This window comes from Hipposideros armiger, unplaced genomic scaffold (genome assembly GCF_001890085.2).
Source record: "Hipposideros armiger isolate ML-2016 unplaced genomic scaffold, ASM189008v1 scaffold_22, whole genome shotgun sequence".
Lineage (NCBI taxonomy): Eukaryota > Metazoa > Chordata > Mammalia > Chiroptera > Hipposideridae > Hipposideros > Hipposideros armiger.
The window spans coordinates 2,430,104-2,455,053 of record NW_017731372.1 but is presented as its reverse complement, the minus strand read 5'-3'; the positions used below and the strand labels follow the sequence as shown (position 1 = coordinate 2,455,053).

The window sequence follows — 24,950 nt, the reverse complement described above, 5'->3', positions numbered from 1 at the left end:
AACCTGGAGCTGGGCTGCCATGAGTCACCGGCGACGGTGTAGGCTGCAGCCCCTGCTGCAGTGGGTTGCCACGGGCTACCATATGTAGCCAGCAGCCAGCGTGAGCGGCCAGCAGGCGCTGGGAAGAGCGCAATGATGGTGCCAACTTGGGCCAGTGAAGCAACGTCCTCCACAACTAAACTGAAGAACAAAACGACAGCAACTTGTCTGTTCCCCTTCCCCCAATTCCCAACGCTGTTCTCCTCGCCCAATTCCCCAATTAAAAAAAAAAAAAAGAAATGGAAAATAAATGTTGTCAAGGATGTGGTGCCAGCTGAGTGGTATGCTAGTTATGAGTTGGCTTGGGATGCCAGCTCTGAGCAGCAGGGCCCTGGTTCAGATCCCACATGAGGGCCAGTGACGCTGCGCCCTGTGCAGCTAAGATGGTGAACAACAGTTCAACCTGGAGCTGGGTTGCCGTGAGTCGCTGGTGACAGCGTAGGCTGCAGCAGGGCTTAAGTGGGCTGCCATAAGCTACCATGAGTGGCTGGCAGCCGGTGTGAGCTGCCAAGAGCTGCCGTGAGCGGCCGTCCAATGGCCGGCGACCGATCTGCCTCACCTGGGAAGAGCGCAATGATAACACCAACATGGACCAGTGAAGCAACGTCCTCCACAACTAGACTGAAGAACAAAAGGACAGCAACTTGTCTGTTCCCTTTCCCCGAGTCCCCAACGCTGTTCTCCTCGCCCAATTCCCCCAATAAAATCTTAAAAAAAAATGTTGTCGAGGATGTGGAGAAATTAGAACCCTCATCATTGCTGGTGGGAAGGTAAAATAGTATAGCTGCTGTGAAAAACAGACAGTTTCTCAAAAAGTTAAACACAGAATTACCATCTGACCCAGGAATTCCACTCCTAGGTATATTCCCCACCCCTAAACTGGAAAGTATTCCAATACTTGTACACAAATAGCAACACTATTCACAACTGCCAAAACGGGGAAACAACTCAAAATGTCCATCAACAGATGAAGAGATGAACAAAATGTGGTCCATCCATACAACGGAATGTTATTCAGCCATAAAAAGGAATGAAGTGCTGATAGATGCTGCAATGTAGATGAACCTCAAAAGCAACATGCTAAGTGAACAAAACCACATATATAAAGTCGCATGTTATATGATTCTATTTACAAGAAACATCCAGGATAGGTAAATCCATAGGGACAGAAAACAGATTAGCAGTTGCAGCATGTGGGGAAAACAGAGCATGGCTGCTTAGTGGGTATGGAATTTCCTGGGGGGGGGGGGTGATGGAAATATCTCAGAACTAGGCAGAAGTGATGGTTGCACAACAGAGGGAATGCACTCAAGGTCACTGAATTGTACACTTTCAAATGATTGTTAATTTTATGTAATGTGAATTTTACTTCAATTAATTAAAAAAAAAGTACATTTTGTGATGCCTTCTAACTATCACAAATAATAAAGTCAAATTTACTGCCAAATACGACTGCATCTATAGACACAGGAAAAATGTAATTCTTTTCTAATTAAAGCAGAAACATCAAGGGTCTAGGTTCTTTTTCTCTAAGGCTTTTTCCTGTCTAAGGCTTCTTGGACAGACCAGGTCATTAATTTAACACAGAGGTTCTCAAACTTCAGGGCCCTGGAGAGATTGTGAAACAGATTGCTGGGCTCCACCCCCAGACTTCCTGATTCAGATCAGAGTTTGCATTTCTTGCAAGTTCCCAGGTGGTGCTGACACTCAGGTCCTGGAACCACAGCTCTAAGGTAACCTAGAAGATACCTCCCATGGAGCTGATTCCCGAGAGCACTTGCCACAGGGAAAAGGAAGTCTTCTGACACACATGCCCTCTGAGGCAGCACAGCATTTGGATATGCCAGGGACTTGATGAGGCGGATGTCACAAGCTAGTTTGCATTTCATAAAGGAAATGACCTTAGGGACTTGCCTGGCAAACATGCCAGGACACTCTGTCAAGAACCTACAGGGCAAACAAAGTGAATTAAATACTGCTCCTAACTTACTTCTCATACATATAAAAGGTACCACACAAGATATATGTTTGGTGATCTGTTTGATAATCTCCGTAATCTTCCATCCTAATTTCCTGAGCAAACTCCTCATGTGCTCAGGGTAAACGGAGCACACACCCCATTGGCAAGGCCAAAGGGCCATCCAGGAGTCTAGAAAACCCGGGTTTGAGGTATGAACACCAAGGCTCTCCAGTGTCATGGAATTCAACTTTGGATCAAAGCTACTTTCAATCTGAAATCTTAGTTCCTTGCTTGCGCAGAACCTATAACATGGTTTTATGTTCCTCAGCTACTTAATTACCTCCCTATTGCCACAGTACGGTGCTGGGCTCATCCTCCTTCAGAGCTAACACTTTATAAATCAAAACCAAAAGGCAGCAAATTCAGACAGTGTAAGGAACTGTTTTCCTTAACATTCCTGGAGGTGGCCAGCTGTCCGCAAGTTAAATCCTTCTTCTGTTCTCACCTCGGAGCCACAGGAAAGCTGCCACCTTTTATCTACTGCATTTGGCTCTGTGTCTAATACGAACCCCTGACACCAAAACAACACCTCTCTTTGGCAGCTTATTTGCAAGTTGTGAGCTGAGGAGCACACCAAGACTAATATGGCAGATAACGCTCACTGTAAATACAGCCAGTAATTTCTTTTCTTTTTAAGATTTTATTGGGAAATTGGGGGAGGGGAACAGCACTGGGGAATCAGGGAAGGGGAACAGACAAGTTGCTTTCCTTTTGTTCTTCAGTCTAGTTGTGGAGGACATTGCTTCACTGGCCCATGTTGGCACCATCATTGCGCTCTTCCCAGGTGAGGCAGATCAGTCGCCAGCCTCTGGATGGCCACTCACAGCAGCTCTTGGCAGCTCACATCAGCTGCCGGCCGCTCACGCTGGCTGCCAGCCACACGCGGTAGCTTATAGCAGCCCACTGCAGCTTTACTGCAGCCTATGCTGTCGCCGGTGACCCACAGGCCGAGCTGTTGTTCACCATTGTAGCTGTAGAGGGCGCAGTGTCACTGGCTCTCATGTGGGATCCAAACCAGGGCCCTGCTGCTCAGAGCCGGCGTCCCAAGCCAGCTCTTAACCAATGCACCACTTGGCCGGCCCACAGCCAGTAATTTCAAAACAAACAACAGAGTAACAAACCTAGAAGCTATTAACCAAAATCCTGCTGAGCGGCAATTGCTATTTGTTAATTCATTCAAGCTATTTAGAGATATTTGATTTCAAAATCTTCCTTTTGGGTATAAGAGGGAATTTATTAATATCATAGTTCAAATTCTTGGCATTGTAAGTGGAAAGAAAACAAAGAGAAAAACAGCTACAACTGCTTTAACCGTCAACATTCAACTTTGGCCCATGCACCAACACCCCACCCCAACCCCTAAATAACCTCCCAACGAGTCTAACAGCAAGCTGAAGTCAAAATAATTTTTGACATCTGATTGGAACTATCCTGCAAGAGACTCTGTCCTCCAACTTATCTACAGTGAACTTTCTCCACCTTCAAAAATATGGCGAAGGTTGATACAGACATTATATTTTTGACACAAAATCTCATATACACAACCTTTAAATGTACATTGGCTGTAAAGATCTATAAATAAGAGTATAACTGATCATCTGAAGATTATGATAAAAAAATCACTCTCACGCCCAGCTACAACAGATTATGCGTGCCCACTTCAGACTTTCTCGGGAAACTTACTGTTTCTTTCCTAGTTAACTTTCATAGCTGTGCAGCTTAATAACGTGTGATTATCAATCCTAGTGTCTTGATCAAATAAACTTGGCAATCTAGAGTTTTAACAGAAGCACCTTGACAGTTAACTTAGTCACTGCTCTTGCTCATAAAATTTTGCAGCCACACAGGTATATCTGCACGTTATAAATAGCAAATGAACAGTGAGTTAGAAGTACGGTGGTATATCACACAGCAGTGGAAAATGCAGTCAGTTCTGCTGCAGCATTGTTTTGAACACACAAATTTGTTCCAGCACCACTGCTATATTACAGAACAATTTGGGCATAATGCAAATGTCACATTTTCTTAGACACAATTTCAGCAGTGAGAAATGCTAGATGAACACACAAAAACTGCACCCAGCTTACCCAAGCTCCACAGGAATGCACAAAACACACTCATGTACACTTCAAACATGGACCAGTTACCTCAGCTTTCTGTGTGTTACGAGCCTCATCCACTATCATTTGTGTTACAACCTTACATCCAATTTCAGATAACCCTCCTTCCAGCGCCTCGCACTAGCCCACAAATGGCAGCCCTTCCAGTGACCACTTCCACAAGCAAACTCAGCTCTTTTGCAAGGTAAAGTGTCACATTTACTATAGCACTGATGCATTTCCTAACCATTTAACGTGTGTAAAGCTGTGATTCCATTCTGATGTTTCAATGCATCCCTTAAGTTTTTGAGTGATGTGCTCCAGCCCCATTTTTCCCATGAGCCCTGCGCTTTTTACTGCATGATTTTGCATAGTGCAGCGGTGACATTAAGGAACGCACATGTCATGCTATAATAGAATTGACTGTAAACCAACTACTGCTCTATGCCCCAGCATAGGTGAATCTCAATGTTGAGCTAAAAAAACCCAAAAAAACAATATGGGGGAGGTGGCAGGGAGATTTGGAACGGAGGGCAACACTCAGAGTTAAACGGGTATTTGCTCCTCAGGAATTTGTTTGTCTGGGCCCAGGATTGGAGGACTTCAGACCTATACCCTGTGTATACAGGAATTGGAGTTATACTACTACTTTTTTGTTACAATGAATGCTATCAACCTAATTATTTTTTTAAAGAATATAGTGTGACACCATTAAGTTCAAAAACAGGTGAAATTAATCAACACATTATTAATGATACCTAATACTTAGTAAAGCCATAAAGGTAAGAATGAGAATTATAAACACCAAATCACTAGGGAGAGGATGGGAGAGATGATATAAATAGAGATGGGTAGAGGTCTATTGTGTCAACTGAATGGTAAGCATGAGCATCCTTTATACAACTGTACTTCAAAACATGGTATGGAGAATGTAAGCCTCTTTCAAAGGGTGTGTGAGCTCAAAGGGGTCAAAGCTATTTTCATAATAAGAACCTCTTTGGGGTCTTCATTAATTTTTTAAAATATAAGGGAGTCTTGAGGCCAAAAAATTTGAGAGCCACTTTAAACCTTATACCTGCTACACACACACACACACACACACACACACACACACACACACACACACGGCTCTTCTGCATGTATGAAATATTTCATAGTAATAAAGGTAAAAATAAATCACAGTGTAATGAACACAGAAAAAAGAACCCTTCACCACAACCACCAAGTAGCACCACATGTGCTGAAAGCTTGTTACGGCACACCTATACAGAGGGATGACTTACCGATACTCAGTCTGAGAAACACAATCATAAAGTTCCTGGGCAGTAAACTTGACATTTTTATTTACCTGAAAAGAACCAAGATATAGTTATTAAAAATGCACATTAAATTAAATGAGTGGTAAAAGTACAATTAGAGTGGCCTACACTCGGAGGGAAGAGAAGGTCAAATTTCTAGTTTTTGCATAAAAAGGACAAAGCAGTAGCAATCAGAAGTTCAGTGACCATATGCTGACACTGAACTATGTGTAAAAATACTAGTCCTATTGTTACAACCTAATGTGTTGATAGAACAAGAAGTGAGATGAGCCTGGAGTTAGTGGGAATCTCAACAAAGCAGACAATCACCTTGGAGATCCAATGGACAGAAAAAACCATGTACTCCATGAAACACTAAATTCTACTACTCCTGCTTCAACTCTACATTCATGCTTCAGCTAGCCTAGCCTCTTAAAAGATTTCCAATATTCAATATGTATTTTCTAAGAAAAGTAAATGAATTGTGAAAGTATTTTTTAAATAATTCTATACTTAAAGGGCTGGAGTGGATCTGGGGTCTAGTAGGTAGAATACTGTAAGCAGAAACAGTCACATCTTGTTTATATCCTAAACATTAGAAATAATTCAAGCTGAAAGAAAAAGTCAAGTATTCAACTTTAACAATATCTGAATACTATGGTTGTCCCTTCTGAAGGTTACTATTGAAAAACCTTCATTTTCATTTAAATATGAAGATGATAAATTGTGTGGAAACGTCTGTCTGTTTAGGACAAAGTATGATTTACAGACATTTTCTAAAGAAATACATTTTTTCAGACTATCGAGGTCTAAATATTTTCACTAAGGTGTTTAAGTTCATTAATATCTATTATAATTCAGAGACATAATTTACAACAGTATAAATGTAAAAGTCCATCCTACAAAAACAAGTTGTGGCACACACGTAGGGGACACATGAGTGTCTGTATTTCTTGAGGCTTGCTACTGCTCAGTTAGGCTATACTCTACTTCTGTGCAGAGGAGAATCTGGAAACTGGTAGAGAAAATATTCCTTATCAGATAACAACAAATAGCACAGTGCCTAAATTTTCAGAAATTCTGAATTAGTGAAAGGAAGCTGAAGGAATCTTTTCTTCAATTTACTTTTTAAAAATATTTAAAATATTATTAGCTGGCATGAAATTTTTGGTGGGGGAAAAAAATGTCTCTACTCTGATTTAATCAACACTACTTTAAAGTTCATATCATGAACGTTTTCTATAGAGTTTAGAGTATCGCTTATTAGCAAAAGTTCCATGAGCTTCGTCAGCATTTTCATAAGAAAGTCACCATATTTGTGTAGAAAATGTTTCATTCACTGAAGGTTAAAACTATAGTATTAAAATATAACACTTTAAATGTATATAATCCTAAATTTTTGTTTAAAATTAGGACTGTATATATTTAATGTTATTTAATTATATATAATACTTAATAAACGCATGAAATTGGTATATAATTTAGCATAACTTTTTAGTTACTTTATATGATTTTTATTAAAAGAATCTTCTAAACATATTCTAACATATACATTTAGAGTTAAACTAGCAACCATCCAACTCCTCCTTTACATGTTCTGCCCTTGTCTCAGGGCCTTTAAGCTCGTCACTATTGCCCCAACACGCCAGGACCTATAATATACCCAAACATAGGCAGCAAATGTCAACACTGTAGATATCTGATCAGAGGATGAAGGGAATAATCTTTTCCCCATCAAGTGTTGAGAAGTCAGCTGAAGAACTGATGATCCTGATCTTGATATAATATGCATACAAAATAGTTCCTTTAGATAGTTAGAAAAATGAATATCTAGCTGACTCTTTAGTTTCAAAAAGCAATCATCTACATAAATTAAACACTTATCCCAGAATATAGCTGGGGTATAACGATGATATGGTTCCAGGTCATAGGTGGACTTACAAAGTAGGCAGTTGATTTATTACTAAAAAAAGGAACACTGAAATACAAATTCAGGACCCAATCAAAGGCTCTAGCCTGAAAAAACTTGTTTCATCATATTCATTCATTTTGATTCAAGACATTTTTAATTACTCATATTATGAGATTTTAAATTATACTGTTAAATATTATTTCTATACTCAAGTGAACAATTTTAATTCCCAGGGAACAAATAGCTAAATGCCTTTGTCAGTAAACATTAGAGCTATGACAACAATGTGGATTGTGGAATTGGTGTCACTAATTCTTTACAATGAATGCCAAATATTAAAAATGGCTATATTATTTTTAACTTTTAAAAATTCAAGAACAAAAGGCAAAGGTTAAATATGAAAATAGACAAACATCTTTAAAAATGTAGGTGGGCCTATCAATGCTTATGATATGAGACAAATATTTCCAATGTAGTAATTGGTATAGGGAAGAAGTTCTGCTATGAGAAATGATTTTTAAAATATGGGAATCGATTCCACATATTCTTATAAATAATGTCAGGTGTTTTCTCCCAATATTTTCAGTGATAGGAAGCACTAAAAAGATCTATGTCCCAGGTTTCTCTAGGGTACGTGATCTAAAAATTGTCCTGTTACTTCCACAAATATATTTTTTATTGTTAGAATGACTCAATTTGAAATTCGGAAAGTATGAAGAAGTAATTTTATGAATCATCTCAAAAGAGGGAATTCTCATGTGGTTATACAGTATTCAGGCTGATTTGTTTAAAAGGCACACACATTATTGTTTCCTTAAATAAATTAGCTAACACTTGCTGAAAACTTTGTGCCAGGTACTGTTTGGAGCATTTTGTATGTATTGTTTAGTCTTTAAAGAATACTACAATGTATCTACTGATGTTATTCCCACTTCGCAGATGAAGAAACTGAGACCCAGAGAATTAAATAACTCTTCTAAGAGCATATAGTGAGTAGGTGGCAGAACCAACATTTGAACACAGGTCGTTTGCCCTCAGAGACTGTGTTCTCAGTCACTAGGTTCTTAATGTCAGATGTGACGTACAAGAAGTTAAATAAAGAGCTAACAAGGAATAAAAGTGAAGAAATGTATTTAAAAGCATCTGACTGCATAAGAAATGTTGAGACCCAAATATACGTCATATTCCTTCTTTGACAGCATCTTAAAAATTACACACACACACTCACACACTTGACAAGAAAAAATACACTGGAATATGGGCAAAGAGCTTTAGGCAGACAGAAGCTGAGGATCAACAGAATGCTTTCCTTGGATCAGCAAGGATGAGGACAGCATGCACGTTAATTTACAAAACACACTGGGGCTTCACCACGGCTCGAACGCTAGGGTCTGGGCTGCTGCTACTGAGAAAACTGAACGATAGTTTCCTTTTTGGTGATCAGCGTCTCCCCAGGGGTGGGCTGGTAGGACGTTTTTTGTTTTTTGGTTGTCACGTGACTGGAGGCTCTACTGGCATGTAGTATCTGAGCAGCAGGGATGTTAAACAGGCTGCACTGCTCCCCACCACTGAAAATGCCAACAGCACCCCTGATGACAAACAATTCTGTGTTGTAGAAAGTGTATTATTATAAGACTCTATGTTTCTGCTTAGAGAATGGAAAAAAAAAAAGAAATTAAGTATGTCACTGGCAAACTTTTGTGGCATTCAAGAATTTAAAGCAAATATGAATTAAATAGCATTCCATTACATTTTAGAACTCTACCATGTTTATTTATTTACATTGAAATTTGTGGAACCGAAAAATGGTGGAAATGTGGTAAATATTTAAAAATATTTTTCATACCTCATACTTGATTAGGAAGTTATAAAGGGTCTCAACATCTTGACAATTACTGTTGGGGGCCAAAATCCTAAAAAACAAAATATAATAAAAACAAAGGAGGGGGAATGAATGGTTTAATTAAGAAAAAAAACAATACCTGAATTTTTCCTTAAAAACATATCCATAATGTGAGAAATAACTTACTGTATAATAAGCTCATTAAAATCTTTATAACTTTTTTGATTTTTAAATCAATTAAAAATTATAAAACCATGAGCCTAATTTAAAAGAGATCAACTTATTAAAATATTTTTGCTTATTTATATTGATACTTATCAACAATGATATGCATTCTGTGAAATTGTAGTTCACATTTTGAGTTACAATGATACAGACTTCTCCAAAGGTACACAGAAATGTGAAGTGCATTTATACTCCCTGTCTTTTAAGCTGCATAGAAAGCTTGAAGATTTCCTACAGAAATGTTCATCCAAGCCAGGTAACCGATTTAACCATCAGACACATTAAAGAAATCCTAATAAAAGATTTTGTGACTAAATTCAAATAACACTGTTTGAAATATCAGCCTAGCATTCTATAAAAAGGCATTCATAATCAGACTGCTAAACTGATTCATAAAAATAAATTATAAATATATAAATAACACAGAAACAAAAATAACAAATGGATACAAGGACGAAATCAATACAAAGAAAATGGAAGAACATATTTCTCCTTCTAGCAGTAAAGCAGTAATTCTCATTTCCGTCTACATCCTTTCAGGATAATGAACTTTTTTCTTCTGAATAAAGGAAAGCAGTCCTTTTATTATGGTATAGTGGTTATTAGCAATGTCTGCCTAGGTTTGTTGAGCCATGTGACCTTGGGTAAGTTTTGTGTGACTTATTTTCCTTAATGAGTGATAATAGTCTTAACTTCATAGTTATTGTGAGAATTAAATGAGCTACTACAAGAAAAGCCTTTTTAACAGTGTCTGATATTCAGCAAGCAATATATGTCAGTTATAATAGGAACAATAACTATATCATCATCTAATAGTTTCAAGCCACAGGATAAGTGAATAAAGTTCGAACTAATGAAAAATCAGGCCACCACCTTAATTCTTAAATTCCAAATGCCTTTTTAATTACAATAATATCTCTGGGTTCTCACATCCTTGCCAATGCTTGACACTGTCAGACTTTAGAGTTAACTGATCTCCATAACCTTATTCGATCTTTAAACTATTTGGCCTTCATTAGACTTGTGAGTGAGCTTTTGTAAATATTACTTTAGGATACAGTTAAAGTTTTAAAGGGGCTATTCCCTTGGAGGAGAAACACACAGAATATCTTTAAGAATATACAAAACTACATAAGAATGCCATTTCATGGAAAAGTTTTCCTCCCAACAAGAGATTTTAAAATACCAATCATCTCCTACCCAAAACAAACAAAAGACAGAGGTTAATACATTACATAGGAAGAGGCCATAATTTACTTTAAAAAAATGAAAACAAAACCACTGAGGTAAGTTAAATAATCTCCTAGAAAGGCAATGGAAAAAAAATAGCGTGTTCTAACTTTGTAACCTAGTGTAAACCAACTACCAGCAATGTGGAATAATCACACCTATTCATTTTTATAGCTTTGGAAATATCCAAACTGTGCATAAAACAGGGTAAGGAAATTAGATGAAACATATTATTACTATGAAACATGTTTCATATTAAGTCTTATAAATTCCAAGCTGATTATCACAAAAGAAAGTACTTCACTAATTAACATTTCTTTGTCCTGAAATACTTTGCAGAAAAACTGGTTTTAGGTAAATTAGTCATTCATCTATACTAAAAAGTCATAACCAAAGTAAGAAAAAAGAAAAAAATTACAATATCCTAGTTTTACTAGCAAAAAAAAAGGAAAAAATTTAAACTCCCAACCTGGTTTTATTTTTTAACACCGTTTTACCTAGGTACAATTTACATACCATAAAATTCACTCATTTTAACAATTCAATGACTTTTAATAAATTTATGAAGCTGTAGAGCAATCACCACAATCCAATTTTAGAACACTTCCTGACCCAAAAAAGATGCATCTTTGCCCATTTGCAGTCGTTCTGTGTTGTCACCTCCATCCCCAGCTCCAGGCAACCACTAATCTACCTATCTTCTCTCTAGAGTTGCTGTTTTGGACTACAGTTTCTCAGTCAATAAGTTCCTTCCTTCTTACCATCACAAAAGCACAGCTGTAACTATAAATAATACCATCTATAATACAGAGTCCAGTAGATGAGGCAAACTCTAGTGGATAATAGCTAAGCCTCACAATGTACTTGGTAAGTAAAAAAGCAGATGAATACCAAAGATGCCCAGATCAAAACAAGAGACCCTTTATTTTCTCATTCAAGAAATATTTGAGACCTACTATGAGCCAAGCACACTGTTCCAGGCCTTTGGATACAACAATGAACAAAAAGACAAAGATTCAGAGTAGACAAAAGCATCATAGTGCTAAAGAGCCTAGGAAAGAAAAAAATCTTGACCAAGCACAGAAGATAATGAAGAAAAATATCTTATTCTTGTCCATTTGACTGTCTCTTCTTCACATTTTTCAATTGCTACTTGTAAACAAATGAGTTTACTAGTTATTCCTGTGATGAAACACAGGAATCTTAAGTTCCTAAAAAAGGAGCTATTTGCTCCAATGTAAACACTTGATTATTTGACAAAATAGCACAGAATTATATTCTAATAAAGAAAGGTTTATTTGGTATGTCAGTATCATTCACAGATATATTATTGCTATTATCAGAATAAAACTATACATGTTATTTTTTAAAACTACAATATTCACTATAGGATTCAAATTTGTTTTCCTCAAAGAATGTTCTGAGGTAAACTGAGCTACAAATAGAATAAAAAATTTTCATTAAAATACACTCAATTTAGGGTTGAATTTAGACTTCATTACGTTCTGTGAACTTTGAGTTTATGAGAATGGAATTTGACTTGGTATAAAAAAAGTTGCCAACTTTTACTAAGCATAAGTACAGCTTGTGGAGATACACAAAAAATAAAATGGAGAAAAATAGTTTATGGACTTCCATGCCTTAGTAATTCCCCACACAAAAATTCTTGAGAGGTCAGCCTTCTCTATAGCTTTCTCTTTTTTCTTTTTCTTATACCAGTATGAAGACAAAAGACTCTTTGAATGAAAGTCATAAAGTTACCCTTCAATGGCAACTTTTAAAAAGAACAGAATAAAAGAATTAACTCTTAGGGTAAATGAAATAGTTTTCAGTAAATGGCCGTTTTTTTTTTTTTTAAAGATTTTTATTGGGGAATTGGGGGATGGGAACAGCGCTGGGGAAATGGGGGAAGGGGAATACACAAGTTGCTGTCCTTTTGTTCTTCAGTCTAGTTGTGGAGGATGTTGCTTCACTGGCCCAAGTTGGCACCATCATTGTGCTCTTCCTGGGCAAGGCAGATCAGTCACCGGCTTCTGGACAGCCGCTCACGGCGGCTGCTGGCCGCTCACACTGGCTGCTGGCTACACACGGTAGCCCATGGCAACCCACTGCAGCAGGGGCTGCAGCCTATGCCATTGTCGGCGACTCACGGCAGCCCAGCTCCAGGTTGAGCTGTTGTTCAGCATCTTAGCTGTGGAGGGCAATGTCACTGGCCCTCAGGTGGGATCTGAACCAGGGCCCTCTGGCGTCCCAGGCCAGCTCTTAACCAATGCGCCACTTGGCTGGCCCTGGCCGTTTTTTACTTAATTTATAAATATATCCACATTTGTCCTTCCAAGAAAAATTCGTAACTATCAATAAGTATCAAATGCATACTATTTTCTCAAATGTAAATTACTCTAAGCACTATGGAATATAAAAGAAAATTAAAAGACTTGGTTGACTGTCTTCAAGTTGCTTATTATCTTGAAATTTCACTTCAGAATTTTGCAATTGGAATTGGGGAATAATCTTAAGTAGGTTTTAATCTTCAGCTCACAGATTCTTTACCAAGTCTGATCTGAATGTACCTCGGTTTCTGTTATAACAGCATCAACAATAATACCTAATGTCTTACTGAACACTTACTAAAAGTCTGTTACTGCTTACATATATCATCTCTAATGCTTTTAACATCCTAATTTCATTATGTGACCTTAATCAAGTTATCTACTTTTCTGTACCCCAGCCCCTCACCTGTGAAATGAGAAAGTAATATTTATCATATAAGATTATATGAACTAAATAAAATAATGTATCTAAACTGCTTACCACAATGCCTAGCACCTACCAACAAATACTAGCTGTCATGAAAACCAGTTTTCTGATGCGGAAACCAAGTAAGATTAGAGTTGTTTAAACCTTGCCCAAGATTACAGGTGCTAAGTATGCAAATCTCTTTCGGTGTGACCCTGGAGACCATGCTTTTTTTACTAATTAAAAGGATAACCACCACCATCTTCTTGCTTTTATGAAATAAAGTTCTTTTAAAATAAATGATTTTATTTGTAAGCAAAAACACTCTGCCTTTCATCAAAGGCTCTGGCGAGCTATTTTTGCTGTGTGTGTTTGAATACTAAATCTTGACTCTCAAAGCCACAAAGGAAGTCAGTAGCAGCACCAACACCCACTACAAGTTCTGACTCTTAACCACATAAGCACTTTGGGCTTTCTATTTACAGAAGCAATTAGCAGTAAGGAGGCAGCATATTAATCAGAAGTAAACAAGTTTCATTCCTATCTCACCAATACCAGGTAAATAGCAATGTATCTCTTTAAGAAAAAAAGACTATGCCACTCAAACTTTAAAAAAGAGACAAAGTTACAATAATCTGACTACAATTAAAAAGCAAATGATGCCTTAAATGCACTAGCTTTTAAATTAGGAGTTTAAAAATTCAAATAAAACTTTTTTCCTATTTAGCAAAAATAAAACAGCAGAGTCAGGAATGGAGAAAGAAGTCTAGAATATTCAAGTTTAATATCTAATTCTAGAAATTCAAAAGAAGAGAGAGCATGTTCTTGGATATTTATAAATTGTAACTTACATCCCACAGAACTGAATAAATTATGCTCCCTGCTGGCAAGACAGTTTTACATTAATATAATACTTAAAGTAGTTTCTGAGAGTGTGAAAAAAATTAAAGGTAAGTTTAAAAAGCAATTACATGGCTTATTTAACTCAGCATTAATGTCCTCAGAGTTCGTCCATGTAGCATGTGTCAAGATTTCTTTCCTTTTTATGGCTGAATAATGTCCACTGCATGCATATACCCCATTTTGCTTATCCATCCATCGATGGATACTTGGGTTGTGTCCACGTTTTACCTACTGTGAATAATGCTGCTATGAACATTGGCATGCAAATATCCCTTTCAGACCCTGTTTTCAATTCTTCTGTGTATATCCTTAGAGTAGTCAAAATCATAGAGATAGACACTAGAAGGGTGGCTGCTGGGGGCTGGGGGAAGGAGGAAATGAGGAGATACTGTTTAATGGAAATAGAGTTTCATTAACACAAGATGAAAAGAGATATGGAGATGGATGGTGGTGACCGTTGTACAACATTATGAATGCATTTACTACCACATTAATACATTTTTAAGTACACTTATGTTTGTTATTTGTATTTTATCACATAAAAATACTGGGGAAAAGGCAATTACATGAAGTAAAAATGTTTATTTACAGCATGATTTTTAAAATCATTTTATATTCTGTAAAGCTAAGAACTGATTCAAGACTTAACTATCATTATGAACCACTATTCCATCATTCCGCAGGATACTATAATTTATTCAACATCTACCCAGTGCCAGGGGCTGAACAAATGCTATCTCCTTTAATCTCTGCAACTATTACAAATTCTATTTTACAGATTAGGAAACAAATATAAAAAGTTAATTAGCCTACTTAGGGGACAGAGCTAATAAAGGCATGGAGCTAGCAGTCAACTTCAGATCATTCTGACCCTCCAAGTTCTGTTATTTTAATGCAGCGACGGGCTTTGACAATACTATCAAGTTAGAGTTTGCTGATGGGGATTTAAGTTGTATTACTCATAAGCTGGGTGAAAACATATCAAATCAACGAGGAAACACTCATCAGGGAAAAAAAACCATCTTAGATCTTAAGAATACATCTTTTTGGTCATTTATTACAAGTAAAATTAAAACCATGTTTTCTACAGTAAATTTGTTTAAATCAGCTATGCAAATTAGAGCTATCCATCATCACTAGATTTATAAAGAACACCATATATAATTTAAAATGATAAAAATAAAGAAATCAAACTAAACCATTTAAACAAATTTAAACAAATATAAATTACTTTATGTTCCTGTTCTCCCTTCAGAGACCAATAACTTTGCAAGTTGATTATACTAATTAGATATCAGTATTAAATATAGGAACTTTAGAGCAGTTTGGACAAAATAATTAAAATTTGATCTAGTCAGAGTACTAGAAATCTTTTTAAAAGGTTGGTGGTGGGCAAAAGAAGGGTTTATCAGCAAATTTAATGACTGCACTTGAAATTTAATTATAAAAGCAATTCTATAGAAGGAAAATATTTTGATAAAGGAAAAAAAATAATATGCCTTACATGTGTGCTAGACATAAACATATATGCAATTAAAATATACTTACAAATACTATAGCTTTCTCTTAATTTTGCAGGATGGCATAGGCTGCAGCCCCTGCTGCAGTGGGCTGCCAAGAGCTGCCATAAGTGGCCGTCCAGGGGCTGGTGACCCATCTGCCTCACCCGGGAAGAGTGTAATGATAACACTAACATGGGCCAGTGAAACAATGTCCTCCACAACTAGACTGAAGAACAAAAGCACGGCTACTTGTCTGTTCCCCTTCCCCAATTCCTCAATGCTGTTCCCCTCCCCCAATTCCCGAATAAAATCTTAAAAAAAAAAAATAGAATTACCACATGATACAGCAATTCAACTTCTGGCACATACCCCCAAACATTGAAACCAGGGACTCAAAGAGATAGCTGCACATCCATGTTCATAGCAGCAACCTAAGTGTCCGTCAACAGATGAATAAATGAACAAAATGTGATACAGACGTACAATGAAATATTATTCAACTGTAAAGAGAAAGGGTTCTGACAAATGCTGTAACACGGATGAACCTTGAAAATATTATATTAAGTAAAATAAGCCTGTTACAAAAGGACAAATACTACATGATCCCACTTACAAAAGGGCAAACTCCATCCAGTAGGGAGGCCTTTTCGAGGAACCAGAACTTTTATCAATAAAATTACTGCAGGGAAAAGCTCAGCAATAACTGCATGTGTCATTTTTTTTAGCGTCATTTTTCTCTATAACTCTGATGTTTATTGTGAACAGCTTTATCTTTTCATATATTATCTGAGAACCAGTGATGCTGATTTGACTCTGTTTCCTCAAGGAAACTCAAAACAGTCTCTTCCCTGACCTTGTGATGTCCTCCTGCTGTGTCTATTCCTTACCTCCCTACTGCCTTGGCCTGCTGATATCTGACATCTGCCCCAGTGCTCTATGCAACTACCGCTGACAACCTCACCAGCGGCTTCTCAGCTGCTCCATCTCAAGGACACTGTAACCTTAATCTTGTTTGGGCCCTCAGTAGTAGTAACACGACACCTGAAGATTCCTTCTCTTTTAGAACTCCTTCCTTGTCTCTTGAACTTGTCATTCTAGCTTTTTGGTCATTCATCTTCAGTCGGCTTGTCGAGAGCTGTTAATACTAAATTGGGCTAACTCACCCCTGCTGCCAATAAAACAGAGGCACAAGCACTCCCGCACGTTCAAGGGAAAACGTCTTGGATCCTCTCATTCAGCTCCTACCTTGCTCTTTGTTCCCAGCTCCTTTCCAGGGTCTTCTACACGTCTTTGTGTGTTTTTACCTCAAATTTCCAGCGTCACGCTTGCCCTTGGGGGACTATATAAGACACCATGTGTACTCATCCTCTAAAATAAATAACCATTGTTTTCTTTTCTCTTCTCAATATTAGAAATATTGCGCCCGATTCAACTATACTTGGTAAGTTCTAAGGTACTTCTAAAATACCCAATCCATTACAAAGTAAGTTCAAACAAATGACATATTTAAAAAATGTGCCAAAACAACCAGTTTGCCCCCCCTCAAGTCACCAGGAAGATATACCCTAACCTCAAAATATATAAAGCACATGTTGACAGCGTTACAGTAAGAAACTGAAAAGCTCACAATTACAGTTGGAAATTAGCATAAATCACAGAACTGCTCCGACAAAAATCAGCAAGCCTATATTAGTATGCACGACATATAATGAACAAATTTGATCTAATGGACACATAGAGAATCCTGTACCTTACACAATAGAGGAAGAAAACAGAAAGGAGTCAGGTGACCACCTTTTAAATGATGAGTGTAGTTTTAAACGTTTAGAGTGTAAGCTGAAAATTCACAACTGACCTCAGAAGAGAGGGTGAGATAGAAGATACCGTTCATGAAGGGGCTGGAAGGAAATGAGATCACAAAAGGGCAGCATATACGGAGGGTGTGTGCCTCTTTCTGAATGTGAAGGTGTGTAGTTATCCTATGCCTTTCCTGATACTATTGGGTAGTTGGGAAAGTCATGATGCATTTTTGCATTGAAACACATAGAAAAATACATCATGACTTTTCCAAGGACCCAATATATGTTTGGAGGTCGGGGGAATTAATTCTTCTCTTTAATTCACAACAAAAATAGAGAGAAGTGGTACTCAAGGAGCTGTACCCAAGGAGCCACAACCAAGGAGTCTAAAGAGGGCCACCTTTGTGTCAACTGAAGGATGACATTCTCTAAATAACCTTTCTAAAACCTCAAGAGGTCAGTTATCAATACATAGTGTTAAGTTAATAAATATTCTCTCCAAAGCAAACTGAAACTCTTTGAAGCGGCAAATCATTAGTGGACGTGAAAAGCCACTGTGATTGTAGAATCCCTTTTCCCAGAAATCACGCATGGTTATCAGTATACATTTTGTTCTTGTATTAAAATGGGGTAGGAGAGTAATAGGAAAATTGACGTTTTAGAGGCTTAATAGGGAAAATATATGTAAATGACAAACATAAAATTCCAACTTCATGGACTATAATTGTGTTTTAGAAAAAAAGCTCTATAAAGTATTTCAAACCAAAGCCACAGGAATATAAGAGTTTACTGAAGTTTAGAAGATTATGAAAGCCTTTGAAGATGATCAAAATTAATCATCTTCCTTTCCTAAGTCCAAGCAGAAGTCTCATTTTCCAAAATCATATTCTACAGTCAGGCACGAATGACCAGGCAGAATACTACCATGTCCAACAAACCAGTTACCTCTACTTCTAAACCATGCAGCTCATCATCTACTTCACAGACACAAGAACACACTTAAAACACTTCCAGTTGTTTTGAGTGCAAGCTTCCAAGTTGAAGCTGCTCACATCATGGTGTGCCTCAGAGCCGGATTACAAGACAGGTTTAGTTAACTTTGTTGAGATGCCAGTTTAAGCACAAAACATACACAGACCTTTAATGTTTTTGATTATTGTATAAGTAGAACTTTTCTTATTTTTAGAATTTGCCATTTGACTCTTCAATTAATTTTCATTCCAAATGAAGCTTTATCATTTTTATATACTAAGTAAAAGGTTTTTGTGAGCTGAAGAATAATTTGATCCATCTAAGCTAAAGCACAAAATGAGTCTAGATAGTACTGACCTTAAAAAAAATATTAAACTACTTTTGTCTACGTGGAAAGAGTATTGACTCGGGTTCTCTAATGTTTATAAAGGAAACCATTAACAAAAGGGCTCATATTATACACATAAAAGGAAAGATGAGAAAGAGAGGAGCAATAACTAACCCAATAGCAAATAAGTTAATTAAATTCCCTCTCCCACCCAAGAAGAAAATGTGTAGAAAGTATAGGCATCAGCAATATTCCCACCCCTTTTTCAACTTTTACAAAATTAGGTATTCTGCTCCCAAATGTGTAACTGCGGAGTGCTTCACCAACATTTTCAATCTTAACTTACTACAGTCATGTTTAGCATCTTACTAAAATTGAAATACACATTTTAAACTTTTCACATTTAATATATCAACTTTAAGGAGAAAACAAAGACTAACACTTGTAAATATTTTCCAGTTTAAAAAGTATTTTCACATATATCATCTATTACTCTGAAGGATTCACATTTAATAAAGAAAGAAACCGTGCCCTTAGGGAGGGTAGATGACATGTCGTAAGTAAACTAAAGGGATAAGTTTGGAACTAGAAGCCCAAGCTCTTAGTTTAACACATACATTTTCATTCCCTTTTCTAACTGAAGGGCCAGGTTAACAAGTCATTTTACTATGGATTTCCAATGTAAAACCATACATAATTAGCTATGATAAAAAAAAGACTTGATATACATATTCACTAAACATGTATCTGAAAACCAAATAAAACTATCCCATTTTAACAAGCGCTGAAAAATGCGAATGAATTTGCAGTCACTACAAAGTTGAATGTATTTTTCAGTGTTTACACATTTAAAAATGCGCCCATGGTTAGCCAAAGAAATGTTTTAACATAATTTATTTTTATTTAACATGACTCTTTCTTAAAAACTTTAAGACCGCATATACACTTGACAAAATAATATAATTATTAATTTCTATTACATCTTGATTTAAATGCCTATTGCCTAAAGGGGGGGAAACATGCAATTTTAGTAGTTTCCTGTTAATTAACGAATTGTGAAATGGGCCAATTTTTTATCCACAGTGCCCTCTACTGGTAGCTACAGAGGTTCTAATATGCTTACTACAGGAGGGTAGATCAGTTTCTCTAAGTGTGGTCCCCCATCACCTGCACACAAACCCCCCAGAAAGCTTGTTAAAAACACAACTTCCCTCCTTTACAACATATCTCCAGATACTGTGATTTCAATAATTCTGGGGTAAGATCTAGAGCTCTGCATTTCTAACACGTAAGTGGACAATTCCTGGTTTGGGTGGTACGCCGACTTGACTTGACTTTCAAAGGGCAGTAAGTTTATGTAAAGCTCTGGGAAGGCCTCATTATGCCTGTTTGTGGAGGAAGACTGAGGCTCAAGACCATTCACCCCAGGTCCCGTGATAAAAAGCAGCACAGCCACTAATATTTTTTCTTCCTGGAGGTATATGTCCTTAGAGGAAATATTAACAAAATTGTATCAGCCTGAAAATCCAAGTGTTTACTTATTTACAGACAGCTATGTAGGCAGTACATATGCAGCAAATCTCAACCCTGGCTCCCATGAGAATCACCGGGGAGTCTGGGAAAATGCTTATGTCCAGGTCCCAGTTCCAGAGATTCCGATTTAATAGGTTTAGGGTAGGACCTGGACATTGTTCTCTGTTTTAAAGCTCCCAGATGATTATAATCAGCCAGCAGGGTGATTATAAGTGGTGCTTGGCCTGAGCGCTCAGAACCAGCTGAGGACACAGACTGCTGGGCCCCACATCCAGAGCTTCTGATTCAGCAGGTCTGGGAGGATTTGAGAATTATACTATATTTTTATAAGTTCCAGGAGGTGATGACGATGCTGGTTCTGTGACCACACTTTGAGAACTGGTGGTTAAACATAGTTGGCTAGGGGTTCTCAACCTTGCCTACACTTTAGAATTGCCTGGAGAAATTTTTAAAATCCTGATAGGCTGGCACACCCTCAGACCAATTCTATCTGCATCTCACCGGTACGGGACCCAAGCATCAATATGTGTACAGCTCCTAAAATTTAGAAAGGCTTCTCTACAGCAAAGGTTTATAAAACCCACTTGATATATTCATGGATACGCATACATATAGTGATTTTCCAAGAGGGTAGGATAGTATGCAATATTTCCAAAGCTTTCTGGACAAGAAGCACTTTTATCAAGGCATACAATGAAAAGCTCTGAATGTATAAACTGCTAGCCTATGGGATAAGAGCTTTGGGCGGCCTACAAGACATTCCCCTCTAACCTCAATCCAGCCTCATCTTTTGCCAAACCCTTCCTCCCTCCACCGCATAGGTCCCAAATAAAATATCAGTAACCCTCTACTGCAACCATCTATTTTAATGTGACTGTTTGCACTCTTTCTACAAGCTCTTCGGAGTCAGAGGTGGCATCTTATTATCTTTGATTCCCCGGAGCCCAGAATGATGCCTAGCATAGCTGGTGCTCCACACACATTTGCTGAGTAACTGGATACAGACTTATAGCCCCACCGTCTGTAGAAAAGGCAGGGTCATCAAGCACGGCTTTTATGCAACCAAAGGATGCAACAGCTTTTACGTAGCTAAAATCAGAATCGAATATTTCTCCCTCCTAGAGCTGCTCTTATTTAATACTGCTTTAAATAAAACAGGGACTGTGTGCACTTAGAAAAGATATGTGACTTGCCTTGGGATCTGCCACATATTCAAATTATTACAGTAACAGGGTGGCAAAAAGATTTGGTAATTTTTTTTTTATTCTACGAGTCATTTAGCTAACTGTGATCCAAAAAAAAGGTGCAAACACTTTATGTATTAACAGTGAGATGAAGTTTCCAAAAACCCTTCAAGAGAAAAGGAAAAAAACAAAACAAAACCCCTAACTACTATTGTTTGGAAAATCCAAGTTTTTCAATCTTGGACATACTAAAATCAAATCACTTTTGGTTTTGTTTTTTCATTTATAAAGAACAGCATTCTTCTGTTAGCAAGCTGCACATCTAATCCAAGCCAAGCAGTTTTGATGTATATCCAAAAAATTGCAAGATTAAGTGTAGTATTCTCCTTTAGCATCACAAAAGAAAACATTTGACTTCATGCTATAAAGGTGCCATGGCACATTCTACAGCTTTCTGGCACTATGTTTTCTACATGCTTCACAAGTATTTAAAATAATCCCATATGTATAAGTCTCAAAACATCGCAAGACTACATTGCTTCTCAAACTTTTTCAGTTTATAGTACTGTGAGACTGTCTTGGAGAAAATTAATCTCATGTTAGCAAATATTACCATATATTTGTTTTTAATGGGCAGCGATAATTACCTCAACATATATTTATTTAATAAGTAATTACTGAGTGCCTATTATGTGCCAGGCACTGTTCTAGGAGCTACAGTTAATAAAGAAAATAAAGTTTCTTATGAAGTTTATAATCTAATATATTTTTTCCCAGAAAGGAAAAAGTGGAACATTCTTGTGGTCCAAACTAGAAACACGATTCTTCGCAAGGGAGGGGGGGAAGAGTTAAATCGAAAAGCCATTAGTTTATAAAACTTGCTGGAAGATTCCCAGCAACTCTGAAAAAGCTGATAAGACTAGAAAAAGAGAAAAGTAATAAATAAAACTTTAAAATTAATTTATGATTACCTCTGAATTCCTTCAAGAATATCCTTCACAGCTGCCATTAACTTTTGAAGATATATAAATGCTTCTTCAAATGATGCTATTTTTGAAGAAGTCAGAGCTGAATTTGAGCCCAATCTTTGAAATACATCTGTGCTGAAATAGAGAAAAAGAAGATACTCATAGGTACACAAGAATATTTACTATAATTAAAGTATTTTCATTTCTAATCTTTTAGATTAGATTAGATTTTTGTATAAACTAACTCATATTTATAACTCATCTCTCAGAACGCTGATGTATTTAAGCTGAATTGTATCCTTCTAAGTGTTTTACAGTTTTAGCTCTTATATATCCATTTTGAGTTAAATTCTGTATGTAATATAAGGATGGGGTCCAACTTCATTCTTTTGCATGTAGTTACTGAGTTGTCCCAGCACTATCTGTTAAACAGACCATTCTTTCCCTATTGAACGATCTTGGCAACCTTGTCAAAATCAACTGACCACAGACGTATGTGTTTATTTCTGTACTTTGAATTCTACTCCACTGATTTATGTGTCTATATTTCTGCCAGTAGCACAGTTTTAAATACTGTAGCTTTGTAGTAAGTTTTGAAACAAGGAAGTGTGAGTCCTTCAACTTTCTTAAGTCTTCCTATCAATGAACACTGGATTTTTCCATTTATTTAGGTCTTCTCTAATTTCTTTTAGAAGTGTTTCATAGTTTTCAGTGTATAAATCTTGCATCTTCTTGATTACATTTATTCCTAAGTATTTTATTATTTTTGATAATGTTGGTAGAATTGTTTTCTTTACTTGCTTTTCAGATTGTTCATTGCTAGTGTACAGAAATACCACTGGTTTTGTGCATTTATTATTTTTAAAATAAAAACCATAAACTTAAAAATATTTCTTTAAAAAATTTTTAAACATTTAAAGCCTAAACATCATATGAAATTTGAAAAATTCAGGACTGTTTCTAGAAAAAAGAAAATATGTAATGTAATCCACCAACTAGAGATAGGCATTATTAAAATCCATGGAGTATTAATCACTAATAACATCTGACACTCAGATTCCTCAAAAATAGAAAAGACACAAAAATCTCACCTGGTGTGCTCTAAGTTTACAACTGATTACTGAACCACAAGAAGAACTCAGAACAAGAAGATGCCATTTACAATTGTGCATAAGTGCTCTAATACTTTCAGATGAGTAATCGTGCATAGGGCCTACCAGACCTTCAAATGAGCATCTCTACATGAAAGGGTCAAGCACAAACATGTTGAAAAGTTCTATCAACTCCGGTACACGATCAGACATGGAAACAGTGAAGTAGGCTTCAATAAACTAAATACTGATGAAGCAATATAAGTATTTTTCACTTACTGAAATACTACAATGTAAACTCTATTATCCAGAAATTACCCAAAACTCTATAACATCCAACACACATGTATGTATAAATTAGCACTAAGGTACAAAAAGTACTCAAATGTTTTCTAAACGAAAGGAAGATGAAAACATCTTAGGCATGGTTTTAATCTATTTTATTTTGCAAGTGATAATATCTGCATGGTATGTATGGTAACTTTCTGCTAACCAGAATAGCTGATTAGCCAAAATATTAAACATATATTAAGTCTAGACAAAACCAACAAACAAAACCTTTTCTGTGAAAATACAAATTTTTAAATATTATTTTCTTTAGCTCACATCAGGTATAGATACTTCTTTAGTATGACAGATGATAAATTTTTTTGAAAAAAAAAATTTAATTATACCCACGGACTAAAAATGGGCCCCAAATCTATAGTGCTGTAATAGACAACTGTTTGAGAATATTTATTTTTTTATTTTTAAAAAATTATTCTTTATTGTGAAATATACTTTTAGAATTAGTTTGAGCTGTAACACAGTGCAATAGTTATACTTTTTACCCCTCGAGGTGAGAACTCCCTTCCCCCAATCTGCCGCCCCACTTCGACCCCAATATCATACATATCTATTACAATTCCCTTGACTCCACTCGCACACTATACGCCACATCCCATGACTATATATATATTATATTCACTTATAGTTGACATACAACATTATACAACATCAGCTTCAGGTGTACAGTGCAGTGATGAAGCCTCTACCCCCTCCATGATGCGGTCTCCCGAGCAAGACATGTGACCACCTGACACCCTACAAAATATTTACAACATTATTAATTATATTCCTCGAACTGTCTTTCATGTCCCTGTGGCAATACTGTAGTTACGTATTTATGTTGTCTAACCCCTTCCCCTTCTCCCTCATCCCCACCCCCTCTCAACTAACAGCCATCAGTTGTTCCTCTATATCTCTGAGACCACTTCTGTTTACTTAGC

The 24,950-nt window shown here is 36.7% G+C and overlaps 1 protein-coding gene across 7 annotated transcripts in view; it reads right to left on the bottom strand.

Annotated features, from left to right (window-relative positions):
- Positions 1 to 24,950, bottom strand: part of SWT1 (SWT1 RNA endoribonuclease homolog) — an 88,433-nt gene that overhangs the window by 5,591 nt on the left and 57,892 nt on the right. For all 7 annotated transcript variants that reach the window (XM_019635563.1, XM_019635564.1, XM_019635569.1 and 4 more), the window contains 3 exons: positions 22,595 to 22,726; positions 9,215 to 9,281; positions 5,442 to 5,506 (listed from right to left, as the gene is read on the bottom strand). In XM_019635563.1, the coding sequence (XP_019491108.1) occupies positions 5,442 to 5,506; positions 9,215 to 9,281; positions 22,595 to 22,726 (264 nt within the window). The remainder of the gene's footprint in view (positions 1 to 5,441; positions 5,507 to 9,214; positions 9,282 to 22,594; positions 22,727 to 24,950) is intronic.